General features: G+C 42.1%; 1 protein-coding gene across 4 annotated transcripts in view; it reads left to right on the top strand.

Moving 5' to 3' along the window:
- TRIM36 (tripartite motif containing 36) overlaps positions 1–25,259 on the top strand; it is a 56,799-nt gene that overhangs the window by 3,742 nt on the left and 27,798 nt on the right. Inside the window, exons 1-2 of one of the 4 annotated variants that reach the window (XM_003259845.3) lie at positions 6,977–7,336; positions 13,208–13,442. In XM_003259845.3, coding sequence (XP_003259893.1) covers positions 7,310–7,336; positions 13,208–13,442 — 262 coding nt within the window. In that variant the 5' untranslated portion in view covers positions 6,977–7,309. Of the gene's footprint in view, positions 1–5,719; positions 5,841–6,976; positions 7,337–7,871; positions 7,988–13,207; positions 13,443–25,259 lie in introns of those variants that run through there. The other 3 variants (XM_030817830.1, XM_003259846.2, XM_012505581.2) reach the window with 3 other exon arrangements.

Raw genomic sequence — 25,259 nt, 5'->3', positions numbered from 1 at the left:
TCCAAATCTGTGGTCAATATCTAAGGTTACTCAAAGCAGTATTTTCCAACTGTTTTGGTCTCTTGGAAGATTTGCCTCACTAATTTTTTTATCACCATCATACACTCTTCTGGAATCATATTAATGAAGATTTGATGACAAGGAATATAGAATACAAATTTTAGTATATCTCTTTGTATTTTGTGTATTTAGCATATTTACATTTATGTGTAAATAGCCAGAAGTTACATTCAGTTCCCATAATTTAATAATTACTGTTCAGGCACATCTAAGGAGTATAATGGTTTCAGCAAAATGAGAGGCTTTGTAAATCTTTAATTTTGATAGATAAATAGGCAATGATACCATTACTTGGTGAATTATTTTAACTGTGAACATCTTTGAGGCACAAAAAATTCAAGAATTTTTACAAACACAAACTTTACCTTAAAAAAAGAAGACACTGAGGCAGGAGAATGGCATGAACCCGGGAGGCGGAGCTTGCAGTGAGCCGAGATTGCGCCACTGCACTCCAGCCTGGGCGACGGAGCGAGACTCCGTCTCAAAAAAAAAAGAAGACACACTCTGAAAGAATTAGTCTTGGAAAGTCCTCAAATCTAGACTAATAAAAGGTCTTAAACATCTCCTGGGACCGAAACAAAAATACCACCAAATGATCTGTTTCAGAAGGATGAATAGATAGTTGCTCACATGACTAAAATCTAAACTGGGGTGATAATGGTAAGGTTGTGCCCACTGCATAAGTATTTTTATTTTTATTTTTATTTTTTCTGAGACACAGTTTTACTCTGTTGCCCAGGCTGGCGTGCAGTGGTGCAATCTCAGGCTCACTGCAACCTTCACTTCCGAGCTCAGGCAATTCTCCTACCTCAGCCTCCCTAGTAGCTGGGACTACAGGCACACGCCACCATGCCCGGCTAATTTTTTGTATTATTAGTAGAGACAGGGTTTCGCCCTGTTGGCCAGGCTGGTCTCGAGCTCTGACCTCAAGTGATCTACCCGCCTTAGCCTCCCAAAGTGCTGGGATTACAGGGGTGAGCCACCGCGTCTGGCTTACAAAGTATTTTTTAAAGGTTTTTAAAATATATATATTGAAATTGGGTGAAATGTATGTGCTGTGGGGAGTAGGGAAGGCAGGCAGAAGATTTAGATTTTTGTAATATCATTTGAAAAGAGCTACTTTCATAAATATCATAATTTTCCTCTGATTTTTTACTATATTGTGCTAAAGATAATTTGAAAAAAAAAAAGGTGTCTCCTAAACTACTTTGTAAAAGGATGTTTAAATCAGATTTTTAGTGAAATTATAAATTCTGTATTGTATACTTACCTGTGGGCAGTGCAATAAGGATGCTAGACTGAGACCCAGGTTTGAATCCTGGCTTTTTAGTATATAGCTATGTAGTACATAGCCTATAGATTAAGCATATTACTTAATCTATGGGCGGAGGTGGAGAGGAATTTTAGTTGTTACATGTCTTCTCTGAAAAGAATTATACCTATTTCACAGGGTTACTGCAAGGGTTAAATGAATCTTTTATGCAGGTTTCCTAATACTGACACATTATCAGTGTTATCGATATGATGTTATCGACACATCATAGGCCATAAATAAATGAAAGCTATTACTTCTAGCTTTTATGACAACAGGGTTGGGCCTTAAGGCACCTTATATCCACATTGTGATCATTAAGAAGTGGAGGTAAGGCTGACAGATAAAATACAGGACGTAGAGTTGAATTTGAATTTGAGACAAATACTTTTTTTTTTTAGAATATGTACAATGTGATATTTGGAACATATACTAAAAAATTATCATGTATCTGAAATTCCAATTTAACTGGGTGTATTGTGTTCTTATTTACTAAATCTAGTAACCCTACGGGGACGAACAATAAGATGTGGTCAACAGAGAGGGACCTGCTAGAGTGCCTCAAAATATTACCAATTTTGTTTACCTCAAGTTGGCCAGAAAACTTCTTTGCCCACTGGTTATGCAGCCAATACGCTCATCATTAATGGAAAAATGTCCGTGAGAGCAACACTGGGTTCCTCTTATCTTCCTAATTGCAAATTGTTGCTCTGGTGCTACTGTTTAGTAGATAGATGCTTACTAGATTTTGTCTTAAAAAAAAAGCTTAAATGGTGGAGAAGACAAAACATCAAACATCAGTGTACAAAGACTAGGTAGTTGTGTTAAACTGAGTGCTAAAAGAGTTCAGAATAAAGGGAGATAATCAATGAAATCAAAACTAATAAAGGAGGCTCCAGAAGTGCAACTTGAAAGATGAGGAGGATTTGGCCAGGTAGTGGAAATCCAAACTTGCTGGCTCTCTGGACTCCTCTCCCCTGACTTTGTTCCCACAGAAACACTTTATGACTGGTAAGCTTGGCCTGTCAGTAGCTTGAGTCAATAATTGATAGACAATGCCATTCATTATCCCTTCACTGGTAACCTCCTCATACCCAGTAGTATAGGTGGTCTGTGTGCCAATCTACTGGAAAACCCTGTAATTTACTTTATTTCCATACTTTTTATTTTCTATAAGTCCAGGGGCTCTCTTGATTTTATACCTATGGTTGCTTAATTATTAGGGGTTCCCAAAAGGGGGCAGAGTTTAGGGAATACGTGGCCATATTACCTTGTTTCTATTTCTTGTTTAGTATATACTAATAGAATGGTGGTACCCTGCCTGTCTGATCTCAGAGCAAACCAATTAATATGCACCATAGTCATTAGGACTTGACCCAGCCAGGAATTAAATCTCTTGTTGGGTATTAGGAATCAATATGGAAAGAGACCAAGTCAGCTTATGGAGTAGTATATGATTTATAGGGTAAGGGGTTTATATTTTAAATATCAAGCAATGAACATTGATTGAGACTCTGTTTTATCAAAGCCTGAATTGTGTGTGTTTGGAGAGGGGAAACTTGACCTTTTGGACTACATGAAGTAGATGGATGTGAAAAAGCTCATGCCCCTGTGATAGAAGAGCAATTAAGTAATACCAGAAGTAGAAAATTAGATATCACAATGAAGGCAAGAGTATTGAAGGTCTGTGGACTTAGGGGGATAAGAATGGGATAGGTTTTCTTGTTTTGCATTTTAACCCAGATTTTAAAATAAACTATTGAAAAAGGAGGTGCTAGGATACTCCAGACTGGGGAGGAGTAGGCACCAAGGGATAGCATATACAATGTAAAATAGGGGAATAATGATTTTTTTAAAGTTCAGATATTTCATGCCATTCCTGCTAAAAAGCCTTCAAAAGCTGCTCAACATCTACAAAACCATAGAGGCCTTCCATACTTTACCAAACTTATTTTGTTACCACAAGTTTACCACCCTCTAACTCCTGCTCTCCAACACATGCGCGCGCACACACACATACACGCACTCAAATACACATGTCCACACACCCCCTACCCCCTTATGTTCCAATACCAAGCCGCCTGTGGTCCAGGACTGTAGCTTATTCTGCTCCTTGTGCAAACAGAGGCATGAGGACAGGGCTACACATATGGAAAGTCATCTGTAAATACTGAATTTATAGGCTACTGTTGTAATCTAGGTATGTGGAGAGGGGGCTTAGAGTGGGCACGGGAATTGGCTGTGAGGATGAGAAAGAACAGAATCTGACAACAAACTATGATTTAAGGCTGACCAGAGATAGACAGGGAAGAAGAAAGGAAGATAAAAAGGAAGCAAACAAAACCCACCAGGATTTTAACTTGAGGAACTGGGAAGGGTCTTGGTATCCTGGGAGGCTGGAATATTTGGATGTGGAAACAGAGAAGTTGATGACTTGACACAAAGCACGGCAGCCCAGGGAGACAGAAATGATCAGGGAACTGGGAAAGCAGTGGTTTAAAATGGCAGTTTTCCTATTTGTCTTCTTCCCCTCACCTTTTGTTCTTAAAAGTTTATGGATAGAAAGGATTTTTAACATTAAAACGTTTTAGAAGTATAACATGTACGTATAAGATGCAAAGATAATACAGTGTGTGTGAAGAGTTAAATCTTGTTTACCTGACTCCATCCCTTACTTCTCCACAAACTTCTCCACAAACTTCTCCACAATGGTTATCATTTTTTGTGCTATATTCCAGATGCTTATTTTTGTTTGCCTATAATCAGATATACCTAGTCTTTTGGCCAGAGTGGCAGCATTCAGAATCCATATGGTTTTGTACTTTTTTTTTTTTGAGACAGTCTCGCTCTGTCGCCAAGGCTGGAGTGCAGTGGCACGATCTTGGCTCACTGCAACCTCTGCCTCCTGGTTTCAAGTGATTCTCCTGCCTCAGCCTCCTGAGTAGGCGTGTGACACCACGCTGGGCTAATTTTTGTATTTTTAGTAAAGAGGGGGTTTCACCATGTTGGCCAGGCTGGTCTCGAACTCCCGACCTCAGGTGATCCACCCGCCTCAGCCTCCCAAAGTGCTGGGATTACAGGTGTGGGCCACTGCACACATTATATTTTAGAAATCCTTTTTCATCAGTATATTGATTTTAACTGCTGCATAGTATTCCATGGTATGAATGTGTATTATGGATGATGTTTAGTTATAAATAAGGTCTCAATAACCTCTTTGTACATGTTTTTGTGCACACATGCAAGTATTACAGTAGGAACATTCTTTGATGTGGAATTGGTTAGTCAAAAGGTAAAAATATTTAAAATTTTTGATAGGATTTGTAAAATGTCCCTTCAGATAAGCTGTACCAACATACGATATCACAAAAAGGTTTGACCAAAATAAGAGAGGCTTTGTAAATCTTATATTTTTGATAGAGAACTAGGCAATGATACCATTACTTGGTGAATTATTATTTTAACTTTGAACATCTTTGAGGCACAAAAATACTCAAAAATTTTTACAAACACAAAATTAAAACAAGAAGACACTTATACTCTGAAAGAGTATAATTCTGAAAGAATTAGGCTTAGAAAGTCCTCAAATCTAGACTAATATAAGGTCTTAAACATCTCACGGGACCAAAACAAAAATACCACCAAATGATCTGCTTCAGAAGGATGAATAGACAGTTGCTCACACAACTAAAACCTATGCTGGGGTGATAATGGTAAGGTTGTGCCCACTGCATAAGTATTTTTATTTTTTTGGAGACACAGTTTTGCCAAGTGTATTAACACTTGCCAAGTGTATTAACATCATGTTTGAATTTTGTGGATCAGGTAGAAAATGATAGCTCAGTGAAGTCTGACTTGCAAAATGGAAGGCCATAGCAATGTATTTTCACCAAAATATTGTCTATACAGATTTTATCTTTAATTCCTGTTAATGGAGCCTTCTAATCGCTTTTACTGTGTCAACTAATAAGTTTTGGATCAAAGCAGGTGTGCTCATATGAAATTACACACCAAGGGGAATTATTTAGCTCAAAGGCCAGTATGAGAAAGACTTATAATGCTTTCTAATGGTTGAGCCGTTAAAGATATATATATAGGCACCTAATTCACGCAGGCATTTGTTAGTCTCCTCCTGATTAGCACTTTTCAGAACCTGTGGAAAGGAAGCCTTCGCAAGTCTAGCACCTGCGGCCACGCAACGGGCATTAATCCGGATCAGAACAGCCCAGGCATTATTACCTGGCAAAGCTTTCGTCCTCTGTTCACCTCATCTGTAAATGGAGGGTATTCCATTAGAGAAAATTGCTATAGTCCCTCAACGTTCTTAATTCTACACTCCTTATTTAGATGCCGGAATGGAGACGAGGCTACCGCTGCAGACAGGGCTGTGGGAAGACGGCGGAACTTGCCACAGCGAGCGACTTCTCCCAAACAGGAAATAAAAGTGGGAAGCATTTTAAAACCTAAACGAGACGTCTTGCTACAGCTCTGTAGTCCCTACTTAACCAGCAATTTAGGGCATCTGTTCCTAAAGCCTAATACATAGGAATGAATTGTTTAGCTAGCCAGGAAGGCAGTGGCGTGATCTAATAATCCTAAGTTAATTTGTTCTCCGTGTGTCCTGAAAACAACACAAGAAACACACTTGCGCCGTGGCAGGTGAAATGTACGCCGCCAGTCCTTGAGCTGGCGCGCGCCTTAACGTTCAGCAGCACTCCCCGCGGGGGTGCGGGGATGCCGGAGCCGCTCAGGACCCTCTGTCCTGGTCCTCAGGAAGGAAAGCGTAGGCCCGGGTGGCGGGGGGTCGCTCCCTTGCCGCGGCCTTTTAATTTCTGTCCCTGGCCAGCATCCAGCAGAGGAATCCCCACCCTGGAGGCGGTCCCCGCGCCACTGGGCAAGAACGTGCGGTGACATCGCGACTTGAGGGTATAGAAGCAGAAAGCGGGATACGACTGCTCGGTGCCCAGTCAGGGACTATTGAGTTCACCCAGCAAGTGAAGCCAGGAGAGAACGGGGACCAGCCGGGCGGGGACAGGGAACCCCAGGCCGCGCCTGGCTGGGGACGGCGGAGGGGGCGGGCGGGGTCTCACTCTGGTCGCCTCGCGCAGCTCTGCCGTGCTCGCCGCGGCCATTCAGGGAAGGTGGCTTAGGCTCGCCCTCGTCCGCACCGTCCTGTGCTGAGCCTGGAAGCGGGGCTTCGAACCGCGAGTGAAGAAAGCGCAGTGAGAGCAAACTGAAGGGCGGAGTGGCAGCGCGGGGGCCAGGGGCCAGGGCTGCAGCCGGCTGCTCTGCCGCAGCGGAGACTCCCCGCCCCGGCGCCGCCCTCGGCACCCGCCCACCGCTCCCCGCTGCCCTCACTTCCGCTCCTCAGAGACCCCTCCCAGCCTGGCATAGGGCGGCGGGCGGCTACCCGGGTGGGAGTGAGGGGCTGATGCGTAGGGGGAAGGTGGCGGCTGAGGGCGCCGAGTCCCAGCAGCGTGCCACACCCACGCCCAGCCGAGTCCCGCTCAGCCCACCGCTTAGACACCGGGCCTACCAGCCCCAGGCGGCCCCGCCTCTTTTGTGCGGCTGGCGCTGTTGCCTGGGCAACGCCCAGGCCACGCCCTGGCCACGCCCGGCGGTGCCCCGCCTAGGTCTCTGCGAGGCGCCCTTCCCAGCCGCAGTCCGCGGGAGCCGCTGCCGCAGCCGGCAGCTGGGGGGGATTCCCGGGGCAGTCGCTGGGAGCAAAGCTCGCTTCTCCCGCGCCTGTGCTTTTGCCTGCCCCGGCTTACTTCTCCCCGCGTCGGTCCGCTGGCCAGGTACAGCTGACCAGCTCGTCTTCCAGCTTCGGACCCAGGCTCCACGGCCGCCGCAGGGACCCGCCCACCAGACCCTGCGCGAGGTAGCCGGTGTGTTTGAGTGGAACGTGCCGCTGATGACACCTGGCAGAAGGCAGCCATGGAGGGCGATGGCTCAGACTCGCCGGTGAGTGCGGAGGTGACCGCCGCCCCCACCTCGAGGGCGGTGTGCCGACCGCGGCTCTTTCTCTTTCCTCGACAAGGAGCTCGGAGGGAGCCTCCTCCCGGGAGAGCAAAGGCAGGCGTGTGGGGATCCCGCTTCCTCTTCGCCTTCTCCCGCCCGGGGCTAGGTTCTGCAACCCGGGGCGTCCCCTTTCTATCCCCGAGAGCCGGACGTGGGTCCCCTGGGCCGGAGAAGAGCGCATATCCGATGGTTGCCCACCTGAGCACCTCGGGGAATCATGTAGGGTCTCTCTAATGAAGCTTAGGCTGTAGAATTAATTAGCGTTAGGGAGTTGGGTGCGGGCAGAAAGCTGGGGCGCGTGCCTCGCGCTTGCGGGGCCGCCCTTTGTCTAGGCGTCTTGACCCCCGCGGGCCCGGCCGGCTGCCACCGCCTGGGCCAGAGGCTCCTCCCCGGCTTCGCCTGCCTGCGGGGGGCGGGCCGGGGCGCCCCCCCCCTCCACCCCCGGCAGCTGTCAGCCTGCAAGTGTTTTTGTTTAAAGGTGTCGAATGTGCAATTCTTCCGAAGTTTCCTGAGGAACTGCTTAATTGAGGGAGCCGCCACATCACACTTAATCAGTTTGTCCCTCAATGACAGATGAACTAAATTTTCTCTTGGGTAAGAAATACTTTATGTCCGTTGTGATTAAAAAGTCAGATTCAAGACACTGCTTTATGTACAAGAAAATGGAAATGATTTTAGATCCTTCCCCAGTGAGAAGTAAACTTTAACTGACCATATTTATACATAAAATGGACTGTAAGAACCTATTTTGGATATCCTGGACTGGATTTTATTTTGAATTAGGTGCCAAACCCTTTGTGAAATGAGATAGGATGTGAATATTCTGTATTCTTTGATGTGAATTGTGAGGTTTGGTTATCTTATTTCCAAATCTGTGAACAGTTGGGAGGTGATATGGCTCTTCATCACGTATTTGAGTGATGCAGCAAGAGACTGCATCGAAACACCCACTGACAATGATAAAACCAGTTGGCTCTAATGCAGTTAAATTGTCCGATTATTGAAGCACTTTGTGTCACTTTAGAGAGAATAGGTTAGCATACATTTTAAAATTTCATTACATTTAGTTAAGTTAATTTTAATTTTCTATGTATTTCTAGTAGCTGAAATGATTGTCCAAGGTTATAAGTACTTTGAAGTTGGGCTGTCTTTAAAATTGCAGGGTTGCTGACTATAGGATTCATAGATATGAAGTCTGGGATACATGGAAAAAACTACATAGAGAAATGATGGGGAAACTAGTATGAGGTCATCAAACTTTTTTAGTTGTGATGAGTCTAAAATGCTTCTCACTTAAAATAATGAAAGCCTGTAGTATTGAGAGCATTTGTAGTGGTGCTTATACACCTTTTTAAAGGGTCCCCTACACTCTTTTAATATTCTGTTAGGCTTTGTGTCCACACCCAAATCTCATCTTGAATTGTAATCCGCACGTGTTGAGGGAGAGACCTGGTGGGAGGTGATTGGATCATGGGAGTGGTTTCCCCCATGCTGTTTTCGTGATAATGAATTCTCCCAATATCTGATGGTTTTATAAGGTAGTGTTCTCTGTTCTTACTCTCTCTCGCCTGCTGCCATGTAAAACGTGCTTGCTTCCCTTTCTGCCATGTTTTAAGTTTCCTGAGGCCTCTACAGCCATGCAGAACTGAGTCAATTAAATCTCTTTTGTTTGTAAATTAGCCACTCTTGGGTATTTCTTTGTAACACTGTGAAAATGGACTAACACAGAGAATTGGTACCAAGGTAGTGGGCACTGCTGTAAAGATACCCAACAATGTGGAAGCAACTTTGGAACTGAATCACAGGCAGAGGTTGGAACAGTTTGGAGGGCTCAGAAGAAGATAGGAAGATGTGGGAAAGTTTGGAACTTCCTAGAGACTTGTTGAATGGTTTTGACTGAAATTCTACTGGTGATATGGACAAAGAAGTCCAGGCCAAGGTGGTCTCAGATGGAGATGAGGAACTTGTTGGAAACTGGAGTAAAGGTGACTCTTGCTATGCTTTAGCAAAGAGACTGGCAGTGTTTTGCCCCTGTCCTAGAGATTTCTGAAGCTTTGAACTTGAGAGAGATGATCTGAAATTGCAACTTACGTTTAAAAGGGAAGCGGAGCATTAAAGTTTGGAAAATTTGCAGACTTACCATGGAGTAGAAAAGAAAAACCTATTTCCTAGGGAGGGATTCAAGCTAGCTGCAGAAATTTGCTTAAGTAAAAAAGACTCAAATGTTAATCACCAAGACTATGGGTAAAATGTCTCCAGGACATGTCAGAGATCTTGGCAGCAGTCCCTCCATTTGGCAGGGCCAAACGAATGCATTAATGAAGAGAGCCCCATCACAGGCCTGGAGGCCTAGGAGAGAAAAATGGTTTAGTGGAGTGGGCCCAGGGCCCTGCTACTGTATGCAGCCTTGGTATCACAGGATCCTTAGGGTGTCGCTTCGCCAGCCAGAAACCTCTGTGGCAAGTGTTGCCTTTGCCCAAGTTTTGCTCAGGCCCACTGGGCTTGTTCTGCCCACTTGGCCCGGCAGGCTGTGCTTGGCTTTCGCTACTGGCCCAGATCCCATGGCTGCCAAGGGCAAGCCAGGTGCAGAGCAGCAAGGGGTCCATGAGTGAGCGAGCATGGGGTACGGTGTGCACAGCCAGGCATGCTGGCTGTGGCGGGGCAGGCAGGTCCAGGTGCCAGTATGGGCGCCGGCTCCTTGCTGTGGCTGCAACAGCTGTACCACAAGTGGCTCCCACTACAAGCACTGTGGAACATGGTGGCACCCAGAAACTTGGAGATGCCAGGAACTGCAGAGCCACAAAGAGGATGTCACAGCCCTGGCTTGGGGAGCTCCTAAGTCCAGGCTCCCTGAAGGGCTGCAGTTCTTCTCTCCTCTCTTGTCTCCTCCTCGTCACCCACAACATGGTGAGCAGCAGGGTGTATTTTAGCCCTGTTTGTGTTGCAGCTTGTTTAGTCCTGCCGTTTGGCAGGTCCAGAGTTCCTGTACTGTGTCCAGGAAGAATGAGCTATATGGACAACTGGAGGGGGAACAAGGTGAAGCGGTGCTTTATTGAGCAAAAGAATAGCTCTCAGGAGACCCGTAGTGGGTAGCTGCTTTCTGCAGGCATTTCCTCCCAACGACTGCAGCTCTCAGCAGAGAAGAGACCCGGAGTGGGTACCTCCTCTCTACAGGCAGGTCATTTTGTCGAGTGTGCAGCCCTCAGTGGAGAGGAGACCCGAGTGGGTAGCTCTTATCTGTCGGCAGGTCGTCCCATCATCTGCCAGAGTCTGGCTGAGTTTGTGGTTTTTATGGGCTTCAGAGGGGAGGAAGTGTATGCTGATTGGCCCATGGGTGGCCATGGGTGGGCCTGGAAAATTCACTGTAAGTTCTCACTCCAGTCAGTGGAACTGGCAGCCTGGACCCTAGATTCAGGCTATCCCTGGCTTGAAGGTGGAGTTTCAGCAGGGACCTGTCGTTTTCCTCCCAGGAGCCTATCTCCCTCCCTCTGCCGTTCATGGTGCCCAGAGTGTTTTAGCTGAGGGATGCCTGCAGTACCACGTTGAGTCACCCTCAGCCCTGCCCTTGGCCTCCCTCCCACATTCATCAGCACCCAAAGTCCAGAGGGGGCTGAAGTGGCAGGGGGCTGGTGTGTCAGCATCTCCTCAAGCACACACACACCTGGCCAGGTCATGTCAGTGCCTGGGATTGGCCACAGCTTTTCTCCAAAATCAGAGTGGGCACTGGGAATGGGGAGAGGCCAAGCGGTAGGAGCAGGCACTTCTGAGCATGTGGGGGAAGATGGGCATCCTGGGCCCCCGAGAGCATAGGAATGCCCTAGTCCACAGCTGGGTGGCTGCAATTGCACCCAGGAGCATGGGGCTCCCTCCACACCAACTCTGAAGGGAGAAGGGCTCCTGCCTGTTGCTGCGTCCTGCTGGCTCTGTAGAGCAAGCAGGTCCGCCTGTGCCTTCCCAACTGCAGCCAGCATCTTTGCTGCAGCTGTGATCACTGGGACTTGGTGCCTTATGTCCCAGCTGTTCCAGTACCAGTTGTGGCTAAAAGGAGCCAAGGTACAGTTCAGACCATTGCCTCAGAGGGTGAAAGCCTTGGTGGCTTACACATGGTGTTGGGCCTACCAGTGCACAAAAGTCAAGAGTTGAGGTTTGGAAACCTCTGCCTAGATTTCAGAGGATGTACAGAAACACCTGGATGTCCAAGCAGAAGTCTGCTGCAGGGGCGAAGCTCTCATGGAGAACCTCTGCTAGGGCAGTGCAAAGGGGAAATGTGAGGTATAAGCTGCCACACAGAGTCCCCACTGGGGTACTCCCTAGTGGAGCTCTGAGAAGAGGGCCATGGTCCTCCAGACCCCAGAATGGTAGATCCACCAACAGCTTTCATCATGCGCCTGGGAAACCTGCAGACACTCAACGCGAGCCATGAAAGCAGGTGGTGTGGGGGCTGTACCCTGCAAAGCCACGGGGGTGGGGCTGCCCAAGGCCATGGCGGCCCACCCTTTGGATCAGTATACCCTGAATGAGAGACATAGAGTCAAAGGAGATCTCACTTGTAAGCTTTATGACTTAATAACTGCCCTTTTTGGTTTCAGACTTTCCTGGGGCCTGTAACCCCTTTGTTTTGGCCAATTTTTCCCATTTAGAATGGGAGCATTTATCCAATGCCTGTACCCCCGTTGCATCCTGGAAGTAACTAACTTGCTTTTGAGTCTCCAGGCTCCTAGGCAGAAGGGACTTGCCTTGTCTCGGATGAGACTTTGGACTTGGACTTTTGAGTTAATGCTGAAATGAGTTAAGACTTCAGGGGACTGTTTGGAAGGCATGATTGGTTTTGAAATGTGAGGACATGAGATTTGGGAGAGGCCAGGGCCAGAATGATTTGATTAGGTTCAAATCTTATCTTGAATTGTAATCCCAAGGTGTTGAGGGAGAGACCTGGTGGGAGGCGATTGAATCACAGGGGTAGATTTTCCCCATGCTGTTCTTGTGATAGTGAATTCTCATAAGATCCGATGGTTTTATAAGGCAGTTTCCCTTCTCTTGCTCTCTCTCACCTGCCACCACGTAACACAGATCTGCTTCCCCTTCTGCCATGATTGTAAGTTTCTTGAGGACTCCCTAGCCATGTGGAACTGTGAGTCAGTTAAATCTCTTTTCTTTATAAATTAACCAGCCTCAGGTATTTCTTTATAGCAGTGTGAAAATGGACTAATACATATTCATAACGTGCTTTTAAGATAATTGCTTTGATATACAGCATGAGAACCTCAGGCATTAATGAAAAATGGTCGCATTTAATGTAGAAAATTGCTGATAATTCAGCTTGTAAATAGATACCAACTAGGGTTCCATGAACATACCGACTCAGCTAGTGTTTAATAGCTCCTGTTATTTGTCAGTCACGGTGTTAATTCACTAAATAAGAATATAGTCTTACCCTTAGTGCTATATTCAAAATTTGTATTGACATGATCTACTTTTAGGATTTCACCGAAGTCCTAAATCAGTGCACTGGTGATGGAGATTCGAATGATGGCTTTATAATTTTTGATAAAATATCATGGTCCCCTAATATTTTACGTAATGTTTCTCTTCATTTTTGCCTTTTACTATCTCATGTTCCTTCAGTTCTGGGTTATGGGTGTTGAGGGCAGTTGATGGTATCGAATTTTATTGCAGAAAAGAAATTTAAAATTTAAAAAATCATTTTCTTAATTCTTTTTGGAAAAATAAACACATGTACTTATTCAAGAGGTATAAGAATGTTAATATATTTACCCACTAAGAGCCTTTAACTTGGATTCTTTTACTCTCAAGGTTACCATTAAGAATATCGAAAGGGAGCTCATTTGCCCAGCATGCAAGGAGCTGTTTACCCACCCATTGATTCTCCCTTGCCAACATAGTATCTGTCATAAATGTGTAAAAGAACTCCTGCTGACTCTTGATGATTCATTCAACGATGTGGGATCAGACAACTCCAATCAAAGCAGTCCTCGACTTCGGCTCCCCTCCCCTAGTATGGATAAAATTGACCGAATTAACAGACCAGGTATGTGTTAGAACTGTGGGCTGGGATGGTAGTGGGGGTAAGCTTATAGATATATATTCAGTGGTAGCTGGAAGGAAAATTATTTTTGTCATCTTGACAGTTAATTTTTCCAGGTGAATAAATTAAAACTATAGTTATAAAGGGTCCTCCCCCACTGTTAAAATGTCAAAATGAAGTCTCGTCTTTTGATACATACTGGAAGTAGATATTGGATATTGAACATAAACTATGTGTTAAACTCCTTATTAACTGTGTTTGTAAAGCTGGGCACAGTGGCTCACACCTGTAATCCCAGCACTTTGGGAGGCCGAGTCGGGTGGATCACCTGAGGTCAGGAGTTCAAGACCAGCCTGACCAACATGGAGAAACCCCATCTCTACTAAAAATACAAAATGAGCTGGGCATGGTGCTTCATGCCTGTAATCCCAGCTACTTGGGAGGCTGAGTCAGGAGAATTGCTTGAACCTGGGTGGTGGAGGTTACGGTGAGACGAGATCGCACTATTGCATTCCAGCCTAGGCAACAAGAGTGAAACTCTGTCTCAAACAAACAAACAAACAAAAACCTATGTTTGTCTTTAGGAATTATTCTGACTGTGCGATGTACTTGATACATAAAATAATAGACTCCTGAAATACTAACTAGGAAAACATTCATATATGGTAATAGGTAAATAAATACTGCAGAGTTAAGGAGTGGGACTACCTAATGGCTAGTCCTAGATAACTTTTAAGGGAATTATTTTTTGTCATTTTGTCCCATCTGGTCCCATTTGAGGGTTTTATTTTCTTTATCCCTCATCTTTTTTTTTTTTTTTTTTTGAGACAGAGTCTCTCCCTGTCTCTCAGGCTGAAGTGCAGTGGTCCAATACTGGCTTACTGCAGCCTCCCTCTCCTGGGCTCAAGTGATCCTCCCACCTCAGCCTCCTGAGTAGCTGCGACTACAAGTGGGTGCCACCATGCCCAGTTAATTTTTGTATATTTTTGTTTCATTATGTTGTCCAGGCTGGTCTTAAACTCCTGGGCTGAAGCAGTCTGCCCACCTTGGCTCCCTAAAGTGCCGGGATTATGGGCATGAGCCACTGCGTCCATCTTCTGTCCATTTTTGTCTGTTTTTAAAAGAAGGATTTTGAACATCATAAATAGTAGTAGAATTCTGTGGTAATGTATAGAAAATGAAATTGATGTACAACACATATATCTTTATTACATGGCCAATGTTTAAATTGTTTCTTGTTGAGATAATGTTACTTTTTCTTCTGGACAGACATTGCAGGATTCATGTAGAACAAAATTAATTTGAAATCACTGGAGACACTGAAATTCAGGGCCAAATACTAGTACAGAAGTCAGCTGCAAGGACCAAAGTGAGTGGAAGCAACACAGTCTCATGTTAGCCATGTCCTTATGGAGGAGAGTCAGTGGTGGTCCTAAGTATCACACTTCAGCGTGGTGCTTCCCATTTTGGGCTTTGAGGTTTCAAGTTTAATCTTTTTGTCCACTCTGTCAGTTTCTCCCTCTTAAAGTATAGGAGTAAGTTTTTAATCTTGTAAAAAAAAACTTTTCAGAAAGAAATCTAAGTTATATTTTAGAAAATGTTATCTTCTTTTGGTCTGTCTGTAACAGGGAGACTCCTTGGGTGATGCTTATGTGGACTCCATCAGAGAGTGGAGAAGAGTAGATATGCTGTTTTTAAAACATGGTTTTTTTTTTCTTTAAATGGCAAAATGGCAATCACTAGTTACATGGATGATGTTTGCACATATGGAAATTGTATGTATATACGAAAAAACAAGCAGCATCACATCAGGCAAATAGAAAGCTCAGAGAGTATGAAGTTATAAAGGGTCATGATCATTGTGAAGTCATCACCTTTATGTTTCCTCCCTTGCTACCAATCTGGTGCATTGACTAGGGAAAGACAGCATCGCTTGAAATCAGTCCTACTAGGTAAAACTTGGTATTCTGTTGGTAGATCTTCATTGGCTAATTGGGAACCCCTGCTTGATTGACCAAAGAAAACTTTTTGTATATTAATATTTAGCACAAACAAATAAAATTTTAGTTATGTACTAGATATTTCTCCTTAGAATTAGATTGCACTTATATACATATTTCACAAAATTCTGTGGGCTTTTAATGTTAAGATTTGGCTAGTTTTTTATGTGATTCATATGAAGAACAAGATGAATGATTTTCTGTTTTCAGGAATTTACCTAGCATGGTACTCTGTAGATGCTTAATATTTGTTGAATGGATGTTGAATGAGAAACCTCTGCCACAGGATTTGTACAGGGCGTGCCACAATGGCTTATATTCAGTAATAATGGCATTTGTCTTTTGCAATATGAGCTCCATTACACCATACATTTCACTGTCTAGATCTGAAATAGAATTACTGTGATGTTTCTCCCTCTTCTTTCGGAAGAACCCTATGAAGTTAGTTTATGTCCTGAGAGGGGAAACTTAGAATGGTGGAGTGTGAAAACTTTTCTCTGTAAAGAACAATTACAGGAGATGAGAAGGGATGACTGCAGAATATGATAGCTTTCTTATGGATAGAACGAGTATGCTGGATATCTCTAGCAGAGGTTCCAGGTCAATGAGTAGATGGAATAGGAAAGCAGATTTAACTTAGCATGAAAGAAGACACACACACACACACACACACCCCACTAAGGCTGTCCAGAAATGAAATGGGCTAAGTATATCAGACTCCTGCCACTCAAAGTGTTTACATCAGGTGTCAAATTTAGATGCTGCAGGGCCAAACGGGTGCATTAATGAAGAGAGCCCCGGGCATAATAAATATAGGACTCTCCTTCATTTTAGTTTTTTGCTGTAAATATGGAGACAATAAATATTTGATTTTCCCTTTAGCTCAACTACTATAAGAAAACCATCAGCCCAAAGTGACGGCAGCCAGCTGATTTTAGGACTCCCTATTGGAGAAGTAGGGTGTGGTTTGGGACAGTGGAGACTGAAACGGATGCCTTGTTAAAGGGGGCAGTAACCACTTGGCGCTATCAGGGTTGAAGATGCCAGATTGTCAGAGTTACTGGTTTTTCACAAAAACTTGATAGTGGTTTCCATGTGAAATCTGTTTTTTTAAATATTTTCAATTCAGATTATTTAAAAATACTACACCAGCTCAATAGGGCAGGACAGCCAAAACATATCTTTGGCTGTGACCCATGCAGCATTTGGCCATCAGTATCTGAAGACTTTGTTTAAAACAATGGGTGGGTGGCCACTGTCTGCAGTATTGTGGAGGGTATTTCTGCTATGGGTGGTAGGTGGGGCCAGTTCTGTCACATGCCTTATCTCCAGCACTGAAGTTCTATGCCTTATTAAATACCAGTGACATTCATTCATTCAACAAATATTTGAGCACCTTCTGGCTACCAGATATGGCTAAATGGTTAAGAACAATGAACAAGATAGACCTACCTTTTTTTTTTTAAAGACACACACCCCTTAGCATTGTGCAAAGCTTTATAACAGATGTAATTACTAGAGCATAGTCCTTTATCAAGAACACATACAGAGCAAGTTAACAGAGAGAGCACCCAAAGGGTGAGAATGCTGCAAGTATGGAAATCATTCGTGGAGGTTTTAATGCAAATTTTAGGATTGTCCTTTACCAGTTTTAAACTAGTAGAAGTCACTGCAGTGCAAATGTGATGTTACTTGCCATCTATTTATTGGGCATTTGCGTATAATTCTTTTTTTGGTAGATTCATGAGTACTATTCCTTTTTTTCTGACAGCTTTCTTTTTAAATTTTTATCCTTTAGACATTTATTTGAGACAGGGTCTCACTCTGTTACCTGGGCTGGAGTGCAATGGCTTGATCATAGCTCACTGGGTAACTCTGAGGCTCAAGTGATCCTCTTGCCTCAGCCTCCTAAGTACCTGAGACTAGAGGTGCGTGCCACTCACTCACACCCTGCTAATTAAAAAATTTTTTTTGTGGAGATGAAGGTCTCACTTTGTTGCCTAGGCTGGTTTCAGACTCCTGGCTTCAAGCAGTCTTTGTGCCTTGGCCTTCCAAAGTGCTTGGATTACAGTCTTTAGTCACTGCACCCATTCTAGTTTTGCCACTGGTCTAATAAAGAGATTAATTAAACCTGGATTGTCCAGTATAGTAGCCACTAGCCACATGTGGCTATTGAGTGGTTGAAATGTGGCTAGTATGAATTGAGATATGCTGTGAGTTAAAATACACAGAATAAAAAAGACTGTGAAATGATCTTTAATAATTGTTATATTGTTTATATTTTGAAATCATAGTATTTTGGATATAGTGGGTTAAATAACGTTATTAAAATTAATTTCAATTTTTTTAATATGGCTACTGGAAAATTTAAACTTAAGTATATTGTAGTTTTGGCTCATATATTTCTTTTGGATTATTTTGCATTAGATTTTTGACAGTTTTTTTTAAAGGGTAACTTGAAAGGAGAGTAAGATTTGTGTGCATAACACAGTAGCATATTAAATTATGTACAAACAAAAGCCATATTACTGTATACTTTTGATCATATATATGTAAGCTTTCCCCGCATTTTGTATTTTCTGGTTGTCTAAACTGAATATGTTCAGTTTTAGGTTTTTTTTTTTTTTTTTTTTTTTTTAACAGTTATTAGGTCAGTAAAAAGTCAAAAGATGTTTGATTTCAGTTTGTATTTGCAACATTTACTGTAAGTATGATTGTTTAAAAATACCAATCTATATAGGACAAAGTATTGTCTCTTAAGTGCTATACCCACAATGATTATAATAAGATTGCTTGATGGATGTTTTATACTACTGGCTTCATAAATACTATGTGTACCAGGAAAAACACATTTTTACTGTTAATTCAATAATTGTATTATTTTCAGGACACAGTTACCGCTTTCTCTTTTGTTAACAAGTTGTGAATCTTCTCTTTGAAATTAAATTCTAAATCCAGCTTTCTGTTCATTGTTCACAGCATCACAACGGAGATCTGTGGGGTGGAGAGGTAGAAAATGTTTTATTGCTTTTGTGGCCGCAGGCAATATAGTGTTAGATTTAAATTAAATAATCTTGTGTAAGGTTCTTAAACATCAGTGGTCAAGTCTTCAAAATTGTGTAGAGAGTGAACAAATTGGGTTGAAACGACTTAAAGGTCAACAGGACTAAATTTCCAAGCAAGTTCTGATGTTTTTAAAAGAAAACACTGATTACTGGTGCTTGCATTTTGTCAATATACATGACAAGATATTTTTGAAGAAAATGATTTATACTGCTTTTGTTTTTTTGTGTAAGATATCTTTAAAAATCCTTTGCATTTACTTAGTGAACAGGGCTTGATATTGCTACATTTAAATGGTTAAATAAGCTAATGCTTTCTTATGTATTGAAAAATTTGATTAAAGGTATTGATTATTTTTCTATTTAATGATATCTTTGCTCGTTTTGTACATATAGAGTCTTTTCTTTGTTGATGTTTTAAAGTACTTGGCATCAGAGTTTTAGCATTGAGGTCTTACCGACTTGTGGTTAAATGTACACTCCTTTTTTAGACTTTCTGAAATATTTGATTCTATGTAAAAGGTGGGGCGACCTATCTTACTAAATTTATTTTTACTCCAGTTGACCTTTAAAAATAACATTGACTGCTTTTTAATGGAATGCTGGTGATACCACCATCTATTTCATGGGAGAATACTTAACACCTGAAATTTATCCCCTTTCTGTCTTTCTCTCTTTCTTCTGCATTTCTTGATTTAAAAATCTTATAGCCACGATTAGAAGCCACGTATAATTCTTTTTCTTACAGGCTTTTGAGAATATAAATTTTAAGTGTTGAAATTTAGTAATTAGAAAGAGAGATAGGAGCAGTTTGCTTTAAAAAAGCTACTACCCATTTTTGATTCAGAGGATAGTTGAGAGCAATAAATTTTACAGGGTGAAGAATGCCGATATAATACCCAAAAGGTAAATATAACTCATAGGCATCAAATAGTCAGAATGTACCAAAAGAAGCATTAAGGTGGCAGCATAAGGTATCAGGCCACTGCCAAACACCAAAGCCCAACAGTAGTGTCCACCATTGGGATAGGTAGTTCATGAACTGTCCAGGGATAGCGATGGGGGAAGTCGCAGCCAGAATATGGGAGAGGATGCAACGGGCAGAGGTTTGGAACCTGTTAGTTATGAACTGACTCTCTTCTCTTTGTTTTGAAATACTTTATTTTCTCTTTGATCTTTAAATGGTTAAACGAATGACTGAAAGCTGACTTTTTTAGGGGATTTGCTATAAACTGATTTGAAAATTTTTAGAGTATTTTAAAATTATGCTGACTTTTTAATCTACCTTCGAAGGAAAGATTTGTGGGAAAAAGAATAGATTCTGTAAGGTGCTGGTATTCACATAATTTGCAAATATTATTGTCTCCACAGATTCAGTTTGATATATAAAATTGCATTTCTTGGTCTGCATTACTTCCTTACCTTTCCAAGCCATCGTTACTTTTCTTTCTTTCTTTTATTTTTTAAATTTTTTATGTCCATAGTTTATTGGGGTACAGGTGGTGTTTGGTTACATGAGTAAGTTCTTCAGTGGTGATTTGTGAGATTTTGGTGCACCCCTCACCCGAGCAGTATGCACTGCACTCTATTTGTAGTCTTTTGTCCCTCACCCCCTTCCCACCCTTTCTGCCTGAGTCCCCAGAGTCCATTGTGTTATTCTTATGCCTTTGCATCCTCATAGCTTAGCTCCCACTTATGAGTGAGACCATATGATGTTTGGTTTTCCATTCCTGAGTTACTTCACTAAGAATAATAGTGTCCAATCTCATTGAGGTCACTGTGAATGTCGTTAATTCATTCCGTTTTATGGCTGAGTAGTATTCCGTCTTGTATATATACCACAGTTTCTTTATCCAGTCAATTGATAGGCATTTGGGTTTTTTCCACGTTTTTGCAACTGCTAACTGTGCTGCCATAAACATATGTATGCAAGTATCTTTTTTTGTATAATGACTTCTTTTCCTCTGGGTAGTACCCACTAGTGGGATTGCTGGATCAAATGGTAGTTCCATTTTTGGTACTTTTTTTTTTTGAGATAGAGTTTTGCTGTTGTCGCTCAGGCTGGAGTGCGATGGCATGATCTCGGCTCACTGCAACCTCCGCCCACCAGATTCAAGCAATTCTCCTGCCTCAGCCACTTAAGTAGCTGGGATTACAAGTGAGCACCACCACACCTGGCTAATTTTTCTATTTTTAGTAGAGACGGGGGTTTCACCATGTCAGTCAGGCTGGTCTCGAACTCCTGACCTCAGGTGATCCACCCACCCTGGCCTCCCAAAATGTTGGGATTACAAGTGTGATCCGCCGTGCCTGGTCTCTACTTTTAGTTCTTTAAGGAATCTCCACACTCTTTTCTGTAGTGGTTGTACTAGTTTACAGTCCCACCAGCAGTGTAGAAGTGTTCCCTGTTCACTGCATCTACGCCAACATCTACTTTTTTTTTTTTTTTTTTTTTTTTTTTTTTTTTTTTTTTATGGCCATTCTTGCAGGAGTAAGGTGGTATCACATTGTGGTTTGGATTTGCATCTCCTTGATCATATAGTGATATTGAGCATTTTGAAATATGTTTGTTGACCATTTGTATATCTTCTTTTGAGAATTGTCTATTCATGTCCTTAGCCCACTTTTTGATGGGATTGTTTTTTCTTGTTGATTTGTTTGAGTTCATTGTAGATTCTGGATATTAGTCCTTTGTCAGATGTATAGATTTTGAAGATTTTTTCCCACTCTGTGGGTTGTCTGTTTACTCTGCTGACTATTCCTTTTGCCATGGAAAAGCTCTTTAGTTTAATTAAGTCGCAGCAATTTATCTTTGTTTTTATTGCATTTGCTTTTGGCTTCTTGGTCATGAACTCCTTGCCTAAGCCAAAGTCAGGAGTGGTTTCTTCAGTGTTATCTTTAGAATTTTTATAGTTTCAGGTCTTAGGTTTAAGTCTTTAATCCGTCTTGAGTTGATTTTTGTATGAGGTGAGAGATGAGGATCCAGTTTCATTCTCCTACATGCGGCTAGCCAATTATCCCAGCACCATTTGTTGAAAAAGATGTCTTTTACCCACTTTTATGTTTTTGTTTGCTTTGTTGAAGATCAGTTGGCTGTAAGTATTTGGGTTATTTCTGGGTTCTCTATTCTGTTCCATTGGTCTATGTGCCTATTTTTATACCAGTACCATACTGTTTCAGTGACTGTGGCCTTACAGTATAGTTTGAAATTAGGTAATGTGATGCCTTCAGATTTGTTCTTTTTGCTTATTAATCTTGCTTTGGGTATGTGGGCTCTTTTTTGGTTCCATATGAATTTTAGAAATTTTTTTTTTAATCTGTGATGAATGATGGTGGTATTTTGATGGGGATTGCATGGAATTTGTAGATTGCTCATGGCAGTATGGTCATTTTCACAATATTGATTCTACCTATCCATGAGCATAGGATGTGTTTCCATTTTTTTGTGTCTTCTATGATTTCTTTCAGCAGTGTTTTGTAGTTTTCCTTCTAGAGGTCCTTCACTTCCTTGGTTGAGTACATTCCTAAGTTTCTTGGTTCTTTTTTTGGTTTTTGGGTTTTTTTTGCAGCTATTGTAAAAGTGGTTATTGATTTGATTCTCAGCTTGGTCGCTGTTGGTGTACAGAAGAGCTACTGATTTGTGTACATTAATATTGTATCCTGAAACTTTCCTGAATTTTTTAAATCCGTTTTAGGAGCTTTCTGGAGGAGTCTTTAGGGTTTTCGAGGTAAACAATCATATCATCAGCAAACAGTGATAGTTTGACTTCCTCTTTACCAATTTGGTTGCCCTTTATGTCTGATTGCTCCGGCTAGGACTTCCAGTACTATGCTGAAGAAGGGTGGTGAGAGTGGGCATCCTTGTCTTGTTTCAGTTATCAGAGGAAATGCTTTCAATTCTTCCCCATTCAGTATTATATTGGCTGTGGGTTTGTCATAGATGGGTTTTATTATATTGAGGCATGTTCCCTGTATGCTGATTTTGCTGAGAGTTTTAATCATAAAGGGATGCTAGATTTTGTCAAATGCCTTTTTAGCATCTATTGAGATGATCATGTGATTTTTGTTTTTAATTCTGTTTATGTGGTGTGTCATATTTATTGACTTGCATATGTTAAACCATCCCTGCATCCCTGGTATGAAACCCACTTGATCATGGTGGATTGATTATCTTTTTGATATGTTGTTGGATTTAGTTAGCTAGTATTTTGTTAAGGATTTTAGCTTCTGTGTTCATCAGGGATATTGGTCTGTAGTTTATTTTTATTTTTGAGACAGAGTTTCGCTCTTTGTTGCCCAGGCTGGGGTGCAGTGGTGCGATCTCGGCTCACTGCAACCTGTGCCTCCCCGGTTCAAGCGATTCTCCTGTCTCAGCCTCCTGAGTAGCTGAGATTACAGGTTCACGCCACCACACCTGCTAATTATTTTTTTAAACAGTGTTTTTCTCTCGTTGCCCAGGCTGAATTGCAACGGCACGATCTTGGCTCACCGCAACCTTCGCCTCCCAGGTTCAAGCGATCCTCCTGCCTCAGCCTCCCGAGTAGCTGGGATTACAGGCGTGCACTACCATGCCTGGCTAATTTTTTTTTTGTATTTTTAGTAGAGACGATTTTTCTTCCATGTTGGTCAGGCTGGTGTCCAACTCCTGACCTCAGGTGATCTGCCCGCCTCAGCCTTCCAAAGTGTTGGGATTACAATCGTGAGCCACCACGCCCAGCCTGGTCTGTAGTTTTCTTTTGTTATGTCCTTTCCTGGTTTTGGTATTAGGGTGATAGTGGCTTCATAGAATGAGTTCGGGAGGGTTCCTCTTTCTCTGTCTCAATGAATAGTGTTAATATGATTAGTACCAGTTGTTCTTTGAATGTCTGGTCGAATTCTGCTGTGAATCCATCTGGTCCTGGACTTTTTTTGTTGATAATTTTTAAATTACCATTTCAATCTTGGTGCTTGTTACTAGCCTGTTCAGGGTATCTAATTCTTCCTGATTTAAGCTAAGAAGGTTGTATCTTTCCAATAATTTATCTGTCTCTTCTAGGTTTTCTAGTTTATGCACGTAAAGGTAGTCATAGCAGCCTTGAATGATCTTTTGTATTTCTGTGGTGTCAGTTGTAATATCTCCTGATTCATTTCTTATTGAGCTTATTTGGATTATCTCTCCTCTTAGTTAATTTTGCTAATGGTGTATCAATTTTATTTATCTTCGAAGAATCAGCTTTTTGTTTGATTTATCTTTTGTGGGTTTTTTTTCATTTGTTTCAATTTCATTTAGTTCTGCTCTGATCTTGCTTATTTCCTTTCTTCTGCTAGGTTTGGGTATGGTTTGTACTTGTTTTTCTGGTTTCTAGAGGGGTGTCGTTAGATTGTCTCTTGGTGCTCTTTCAGACTTTTTGATGTAGGTGTTTGGGGCTGTGAACTTTCCTCTTATCACTGTCTTTGCTGTGTTCCAGAAGTTTTGATAGGTTGTGTCACTATTGTCATGCAGCTTGAAGAATTTTTAAATTTCATCTTGATTTCATTTTTTTTTTGACACTGTGCTCATTCAGGAGCAGGTTATTTAATTTCCATGTATTTGCACGGTTTTGAAGGTTCCTTGTGGAGTTGATTTCCAGTTTTATTCCACTGTGGTCTCAGAGAGTGCTTGATATAATTTCAATATTTTTAAATTTATTGAGGCTCATTTTGTGGCCTGTCATATGGTCTATCTTGGAGAAAGTTCCATGTGCTGTTGAATAGAATGTATATTCTGTGGTTGTTGGATGGAATGTTGTGCATGTAACTGTTAGGTCCATTTGTTCCAAGGAATAGTTTAAATCCATTGTTTCTGGCCGGGTATGGTGGCCTGGCACTTTGGGAGGCCAAGGTGGGAGGGTCACCTGAGGTCAGGAGTTCGAGACCAGCCTGGATAACATCGTGAAACCCTGTCTCTGCTAAAAGTACAAAAATTAGCTGGGCCTGGTGTCACCCACCTGTAATCCCAGCTACTCGGGAGGCTGAGGCAGGAGAATCTCTTGAACCCACGAGGTGGAGATTGCAGTGAGCTGAGATCATGCCCCTGCACTCCAGCCTGGGTGATAGAGCATAACTCCATCTCAAAGAAAAAAAATTCATTGTTTCTTTGTTGGCTTTCTGTCTTGATGACATGTGTAGGGCTGTCAGTGGTGTATTGACACCTCCCACTATTACTGTGTTGCTGTCTATCTCATTTCTTAGGTCTGTTAGTAATTGTTTTATACATTTGGGAGCCCCTGTGTTAGGTGTGTATATGTTTAGGATTGTGATATTTTCCTGTTGGGCAAGGCCTTTTATCATTATATAATGTCCTTCTTTGTCTTTTTAAACTGCTTTAAAGTTTGTTTTGTCTGGTATAAGAATAGCTACTTCTGCTGGCTTTTGGTGTCCATTCACATGAAATGTCTTTTTCCACCACTTTACCTTAAGTTTTTGTGAATCCTTATGTGTTAGGTGAGTCTCTTGAAGTTGGTTGGTGAATTCTTACCTGTTCTGCAATTCTTTATCTTTTTTTAAGTGGAGCATTTAAGCCATTTACATTCAGTTGGTATTGAGAATATGAGGTACCATTTCATTCATTGTGCTATTTTTTGCCTGTATACATTGTTTTTTTTTTTAATCTTATTTTTGTTTTATAGGTCCTGTGTGTTTTATGCTTTAAAGAGGTTCTGTTTTGATGTGTTTCCAGGATTTGTTTCAAGATATAGAGCTCCTTTTAGCAGTTGTTTTAGAAGAGGCTTGGTAGTGGT

The sequence above is a fragment of the Nomascus leucogenys genome, chromosome 2 (genome assembly GCF_006542625.1).
Source record: "Nomascus leucogenys isolate Asia chromosome 2, Asia_NLE_v1, whole genome shotgun sequence".
Lineage (NCBI taxonomy): Eukaryota > Metazoa > Chordata > Mammalia > Primates > Hylobatidae > Nomascus > Nomascus leucogenys.
Note: the sequence above shows the minus strand (reverse complement) of the source record. Positions and strands in the feature narration are given on the sequence as shown.